At 41.9% G+C, this 7,500-nt stretch overlaps 1 protein-coding gene and 1 pseudogene across 1 annotated transcript in view; one reads left to right on the forward strand and one right to left on the reverse strand.

Annotated features, from left to right (window-relative positions):
- Positions 1–3,731: 3,731 nt before the first annotated feature.
- LOC137976557 (flavin-containing monooxygenase 5-like) overlaps positions 3,732–7,500 on the forward strand; it is a 26,099-nt gene continuing 22,330 nt past the window's right edge. Inside the window, exon 1 of the mRNA XM_068823941.1 lies at positions 3,732–4,325. Within this exon, the coding sequence (XP_068680042.1) occupies positions 3,752–4,325 (574 nt within the window). The 5' untranslated portion in view covers positions 3,732–3,751. The remainder of the gene's footprint in view (positions 4,326–7,500) is intronic.
- Positions 4,662–6,427, reverse strand: LOC137975226 (uncharacterized; annotated as a pseudogene).

The raw sequence follows: 7,500 nt of genomic DNA on the forward strand, positions 1-7,500 counted from the left end.
CATCTGTTGTCTTCACTGTTGAAAGTTAAATTGCGTTCAATCAATTCCAGTTCTCTTTCTTCTTGTATGGTATAATCTTTGGCGCACAAGGAGCATTTTCCACACTTGCAACCTCCGTATTTCGGTTTGCACTGTACACCAAGGGCCTCGATAGTGTAAAAATCGTCGATGTTAACTTTGCTTACAATCGTGTGGACTCTCGCGTTTCGAAGATCATGAGCCATGCACATTTCTTTAAGTAGTGGGTGAGTTCCTCCAACACATCTTCCAAAGCGATTTTTCAGTAGTACAAGATGACCAATATTTTGTTCCCTTTCAGGGTGATATGCGGCGTATTCATATCCAATTAATACATCAACTGGGCCAGCGGGTAGTGCTATTTCATCCTTTGTGATGTTTCTAAATAGGTGGGCGATGCTGTCTACGTCTACGAGCTCGATATCAGAGGTGATTTTGTTGATGCCATACACTTCGAACTCAACGGCGTGCCCTTGCTTGTCCAGAAGTGGTAGCTTGTATTTTATTGTTTCAATTTTCTTTCTGCCCTCCTAACTTCGCGATGGAGAGATTCACTTTGACTCCTCTGAGTTTTTCTTGTTTCGCTTTAGCGTTGGTAATGAAGCAGAGTGAGGCTGCGTTGTCCCACATGACATTAGCCGTCCCTTTCGTGGTCTCGACTCTCTGTACCTGGAGGAGACATGTATCGAATTTTAAGTTGTTACAAACATTTGCGGACGCAGTAGCCTGTTGAGGTGTACTTTCATTGCTTGGAGTGCATTGCTGGGGCGTATTTTCATGAATTGATGGGTGATGTCTCCTTGTGCAGCCATTTACGCCACACTCTCTTCCCATTCTACAAGTGCGTTGCCTGTGGCCAGGCTTAAGACAGGACCAACATGCCCGCTTTTCTTTGAGAAAATTCTTCTTTTCATCAATCGCCTTCGCTTGATAAAGTCGGCAATTAGCGGTCCAGTGCCTACCGTTGTCGTGAATCAGGCATTTTGGTCTGGGTTCTCTATTTTCCTGTTTTTCCTCTGAAATACTCGCTGTGCAGTGTGCCGCGCCTTTATGATATTGGTTGCTACTAGTTGCTCGGAGTGTAGCACTCTCGTGTTCAATTCAATGGCTCTTTTTTGGCTCTGCAGAAAGTCTAGGACACTTGGAAATTTGTTGCTTTTGTCAACAGGGCTGTCACGGGAGCTTACTAGCTCGGACCATTTTCTTTTAATATCTGGCGGGAGTGCTTTCTCAATTACGCTGACTGAACTTGTGGTTGTGATCTCTGTTTCCAATCCAAGTCTCTTTAGGTCTCTATAGCCATCCTCTATGAGGGTTACACATTCGATAAAGCGTTTGTCTTCTCCCTCTCTGAGCATTCTAAATCGCTTTATTTCGTCAATGATGACATCAGCGGCTTTGGCTGGGTCACCATATTTCTCGTCCAAACGTTGCCACATCTCGTCTATGTCGTCGTCTACGCTTTTCACTAGTTTCGCTGGCTCCCCGTCAAGACAGGTGCGTAAGACGTATGCTGCGTCACTCTTTCGGGTCTGAGTCATAACTTGCTTCTGGAAGTCCCTTTTAAATTGCGGATACTCGCGCATTTCCTGTCAAAATGAGGCATTCGTACCTTTTCCAGTCTTAGGAACGAAGCTGAGGCGGTAGACTCCTGTTTTGTTCTCCTAGCTTCTACATTAGTGTAGCTTACTACTATTTTCTCCTTTATTTCGTGATAACAAGTTTGGATTGTGGCGATCCAATTCATTTCAGCTTCTGCGGATTCGCTGGATAATAGCTGTAGCAGTTCTGTGTTCGATTGTTTGCATTCTAGAAATTCGTCTTCTATTTGTGTTTGTAAATCTCTCAGTGCAACATTCGGAATTTCTTTCGATTTCAGGGCGTGCGATATACTTTTGTATAACGCTTCGAAAACGGCGCGCGCTGTGTTCCGTTTTGTTCGCGCTCTGTCAATGTATCCTTGACGTTCTGCGTCTTCGCGTGTTCTTCTTTCTTTTAAAGTGATTTGCTCCACATATTTGATCTTGCGATCAGTCGAATCATTAAATTTCTCTTGGACTCCTGTCATCCAAGCTTCTGCTTCTTCAGACTGTTTGTCCGGCAATAACTCAACATAGGTTTCATGCTTATCTTCGAGTTCATCATACGCTACAGCTAAATTTGCGTAATTTGTTTCAACTACTTCAATTCCTTGATCGCTTTCTATTGACTTGATGAGGAAGTTTCTCTTTCTTGTAAATCGTCCCTTAGCTGATGTGCGCTTGCTTTTGGCTTCTTCGATTGCAGCTGTATACTCAGACATCTTTAGTATGATCCAGTTGTCGCTTTGTAGCAGACCACCTTGGATGTTGAATGTGTTGCTAGCCGAAGAGTTTCCACGGTTTTAAACTACTCCTTTATTTCACGGTCATCGCAGGGAGGGTAGAGTTAGTAAGAGAAATGCAAATGTTAACTTAAATCAAAGAAAGACATTTACCCATGGTTCCCATGATTCCCACACCGGGAAATTGCCTGCTGATTATTATTATTATTATTAAACTGTCAACAAAAGTACAAATAACCTGGCAGCGCATAAGTATAGGCTACTTAGAGCCTCTTGTTAAATGACGTCCTCGTAGCCGTCGTCGTCCTCATTTCGTAAGCTCCCTAGTATCTGTTTTGCAACACTTTGGTTAATGTTATCGTTATTTTCCTTGTCAAATTGTTTCAATTAGCTTCTCTTGCCCAAAGTTCATTTTCGGTATGAAAGACCAAGCATTTCCTTGGTCAATTAATGACAGCCGATGACATGCATGACAGGTCAAGTGGGCGGTTTTCAAAATTCAGGGGTTTGTCTGCCAGCGTTTCCTTATTGTCTCGCACCAAATAATTATTTGCGTTTTACTTTTTTTTGTTTGCGTTTTCCTTTTTTTGTTTGCGTTTTCTTTTTTTTGTTTGCGTTTTCTTTTTTGTTTGTGTTTGAGCCTCCTGGGCCACCGTATGAATGCGATTTAAGGGACTTCTCAACTTCCCGGGTTGTCACTCGTACATAAATAAAGGGAAGGCTGGAAGGTAATTTCTAGCTTACCTCACATTTCGCCGATAAAATCACACTTCTCCGGCATCAGTCACGCTCAAACTCCGGCAATGGCCACTCGGATAAATTTACTTCTCTTTGACCAAGTTTCAAGGTCCAGCGAATATCCATTGCTGAGAAAAAGCGATGAATATTTAAATGTTCAAAATCCTTCGAGTCTCGCTTACAACGAATTTGGACACGGCTGATCAACCGTTCACTTATTTGGTCTCACAGTTTCGGTCGATAAAAGGGCATTTTTAAATAATCTCCGAATTGCAATTTCAGATTACATGCACATAATCTACAAAAATCATTCGCGGATTTACTTGAGAGTCTTCCTCATAATACTTGCTTTTTCATGCTTTGCAAATTAACATCCGTGTTTGCTATCTTCCCATCTCAGTTCCGTGCATGCTGCCAATAAGTTTTGCACGCAAATTATACAACTTGGTTTCGCATGACAGCTTTACTCTGATTGGCTGTTCCTAATTCGATTCAAAGTGGGCGGCATTCAAATAACTTAACTTTTTTGGCACAGTCTTCGGCACAGTCTTCCGCATTCTCCGTTTATCGGCACAGTCTTCCGCATTCTCTGTGCGGCTTATGCCTTTCGTGCCAACAATACGACCAGTTACGCAGGCTAGCTGCATTTCTTCGCGTCCTTTCTTCATCAAAATGAGAGTAGCAATTATAGGAGCTGGACCAAGTGGTTTAACCTGCATAAAAGCCTGTAATGATGACGGCTTGGAACCTGTTTGTTTCGAAGCAGAAGATGAGATCGGAGGCTTGTGGTATTTCACCGAAGAAGAACGCCACAGCTCTGTTTACAGATCCACTGTGATCAACACGAGTAAGGAGATGACGTGCTACTCGGATTTTCCAATGCCTAAGGAGTTTCCACCTTTCATGCCCCACGGAAAGGTCATGGAGTATCTTCATCTGTACGCGGAGGCGTTTGATTTGTATAAGTTCATTCGCTTAAGAACCAAGGTGGTCGAGATCAGAAAGACGCCGGACTTCGACGAGAGCGGCAAATGGGAAATACTTTTTCGGGAACTAGACGGGGCGGATCCCGAAGCAGTGAAGGTAGAGATCTACGATGCTGTGATGGTATGTGTCGGCCATCACTCAGAACCTTGGTGGCCCACCCCGAGCTTCCCCGGTCAGGATGAATTTGAAGGCCTGAAAATGCACAGTCATTCCTACAAGGATTTCAAGCCATTTGAAAATAAGAAGATCCTAATTGTTGGTATGTGAGCTGTTTTTATTTGACATTTCTATATCGATCGACATGTCCACTCAACATATCGAAGTAGTCTGTAGTCTCCATGACCGAAGCAGCCGGCCACCAGGAAGACTCGCCACCAATACGCAATCAAAGTCACCACCAATTAAGACAATGCGAACTTATTAACGTTGCTTGTGCGGCACGAAGCAAAGGAGGTGAGAGTTTTTCAACCTCAATAGCTTATTGTTTCAAGAATTTAATTATATACAGAGCAGAGGACTCCAATAATATCTTCCAATCATATTGCTGCGATTTCGATTCGAACCGCAAAAAAGAGAGTTCAGTGCAATCAATGTTTCAGGCTTGATTGATTGATTGATTGATTGATTGATTGATTGATTGAAACTTTATTGAAGTGTCTAAAAGCTGGATGTCTGTGCTCGTTGAGCAATCATTTTTGCTCAGGAACGGCTTGAATGTTCTAAAAAACTCTCTTGGGTTACTCTTAAGGTCAGCAGCTTTGGTTTTCCTGTAGTTCTTTATGGCAACCCGGATCTGTTTCGTTGCCTCGTTTCTTGTTCTGCGCCTGAGCTCCCAGGTTACTGGAGTTTTGTTTTTCAAAACTTTGCATTAGCCTTTCGTTTGGCTCGAATTGCACTCTTCCATTCAGATGTCATACATGGCACATCTTTATCACGTACTCTCATTTTCTTTACAGGTGCTAAGTCATTCAATACATCATTCATTGTTAAATTCCGGGCTTGTACTTGATCGTCTACTTCATCGAATAATTGAATAATGTGCCAAGGAGCCGTGTCAAGGACGGTGACGCTTGAATAGTTCTGAATCAAAGTTTTTAAAACTTCTAAAATTATATATCTTGGGTTTGTTTAGATTAATTTTCTGCTTGAGAGCACCCTAGATAAGTGCATGATCACTCAGACAAGGATGATAGTAACCGGAATATTGAAATAATTCAGGTCTGTTGCTGAGTCATACATGGATCAGACTTTCTGTTATGCTTGTACTGCGCTTTTTGGTTTTTGTTGGCTTCGTGATTAAGCAGTCAAAACCTGGTTCAACTTCTAGCTCAAGAAGGAGTTTGCCCTCAGATTTGTCAGGACGCATTCGGTCCAAGTTCATTTCGCCTATTACGACAACATGGGTGCTTTTTAGACTCGCCCAGTTGCAGACTTCACTGAGTTCCTTTTCGAGTAGAAGTTGATATTCACCACATAAAGCTCTCGGGGGACGATAGACACCAATAATTACCATATTGCCGGTTTCTGTATTTACATCAAGTGCAATAACCTCCAGAGTCTTACAATCTTTGTCAATTTTGATATAACCGGGTATTGAAAACTGAGCATTAGGATAGCTAGAGTCAATTTTAGTCTCACTTACAAACATAATAGAGCATGTATTGCCTTGATAATATCCGTGAGGTCTTCGAATTTTTTCTGAATGCTGCTAATATTTAAGTGAACAATTAGGAGCTCTTTTCCATTCTGTCTACGTAGACGCTCTAGTTCATCGTTATCCTTCGACGTTTCGTCAGACAACTGCTCAACAGCACAAACATCAGTGTCCGCATCCAACCGGTACATCATTAGTTGTTTCTAACACCTGTCCAGATAGTTTGTAGGGAAATTAACACGCCTTACACCACCAAATAGTCTCCGGCCTAGCGCTGAGGTCGGTGTATTCACTATTCGTTATTCTTGCATGTACATTTTGCATGAAACCAAGAATCACAATTGTCACATTGTATGGCCTTCTGGTTCCTTCTGCAACCCTTCGAAAAGATGCCATAAGGTCTGACACCGGACCCGGATATTTGCTGACATCACCAGCCAGTATAATAAGACAGGAAGCAGTTAGTGTAGCATGTAAATGCTCACAGCAGATCTTTGCCTTTAAAGATGGCGCCAGTGTAGTCGCTCGGTGTGCACTACGGTGAAGTCGGTGAGCATGTTGAGAAATATGAGCTCTTTCTCTGAGCTTCAACACTGTAATCAGCGACGAACTACCACGAGGAACCTTTTTGGATGTCTTTAGGGTCTCCAATATTAGAAATAAGGTCAAAAACAAAACTAGATATACAGAGCTTTTTAGGACATGTATTGTCGTCATGGTTCACTGAGTCTTTTTTTCAGAAAAGTGGCTGTTTCGATTATTCTATTGTCTGTGAATAGCCGTAGTTTCCTTAACTCCATAGAGTTAAAAAAATAATTAATTTTAACCTAGCATAGTCAGTCGAACGTTTGGAAATCAAACTCAATTGAACTCATGAAAATCGGTAAGTCAGGATGACGCACCTGCAAAGCGGAACTTGATGTTAAGCCGGTTACACCCGAGCAAGTTTTCATTGACAAGTTCTTACTTGGCAAATTTTATTTGCTGGTGTGTAAAGAAGAACATGTCAATTTTTTCCTTGACAAGTGCACTTGTCAAGGAAAAACTTGACACATTGCAGAACTTGCTCGTCTGTATGGATCGACAAGGAAAACTTGTCAAGAAAATTGATAAATTGCGGGCGCACAGCGGTCTTGTTCTTGTGATGACTTACTGTAATGGCTACAGTGAAAACTTGTTAATTCGTTCACACCAGCAAATAAGACTTGACAAGGCAAAACTTGTCAAAGAAGATTTCTTGTTGTTACACATGAGCATATAAACATTGTCAATGACACTTGTCAAGGAAAACTTGCTCGTGTGTAACGGGCTTAATTAGGCTGGATTTGTATAAAAAAAATGCGGAGTCTTTGGAGCTCTTTTGATTGTACCATCGGACTTGCTACATGGGGTCTTCGCGTAGAAATCAGGCTGTGCGAAATCAATATCAACATACTCATTTATACATACCTTTTAAGGGAGTGGATTAAGTGCTTCATGTTGGTTAAGAAAGTCAAGTTTTGTGTTCTCACAAATGTTAGGTACCTTAGAAGAATGCCAGGGATAATTACGAAAAGTGTTCCTTCAAATTGTTGCATTTTCTTTGTAAACTGACGGGTCTGGCGGGCTAGTTCTCACAAAAGGGAAGCGCCCTTAGTGGAGGCGCTAGCTGTGTTGATTTTTATAAGGGGAAGACTCACTGTTAGTATGCATCTGCTCGATCGGTTTATAGTTTTCATGATCCGAGCTTAATATGATATTTTCCGAGGCGTAATTTTTATTTTGATCGATCAATTGGCGC

The sequence above is a fragment of the Montipora foliosa genome, chromosome 11 (genome assembly GCF_036669935.1).
Source record: "Montipora foliosa isolate CH-2021 chromosome 11, ASM3666993v2, whole genome shotgun sequence".
Taxonomy (NCBI): Eukaryota; Metazoa; Cnidaria; class Anthozoa; order Scleractinia; family Acroporidae; genus Montipora; species Montipora foliosa.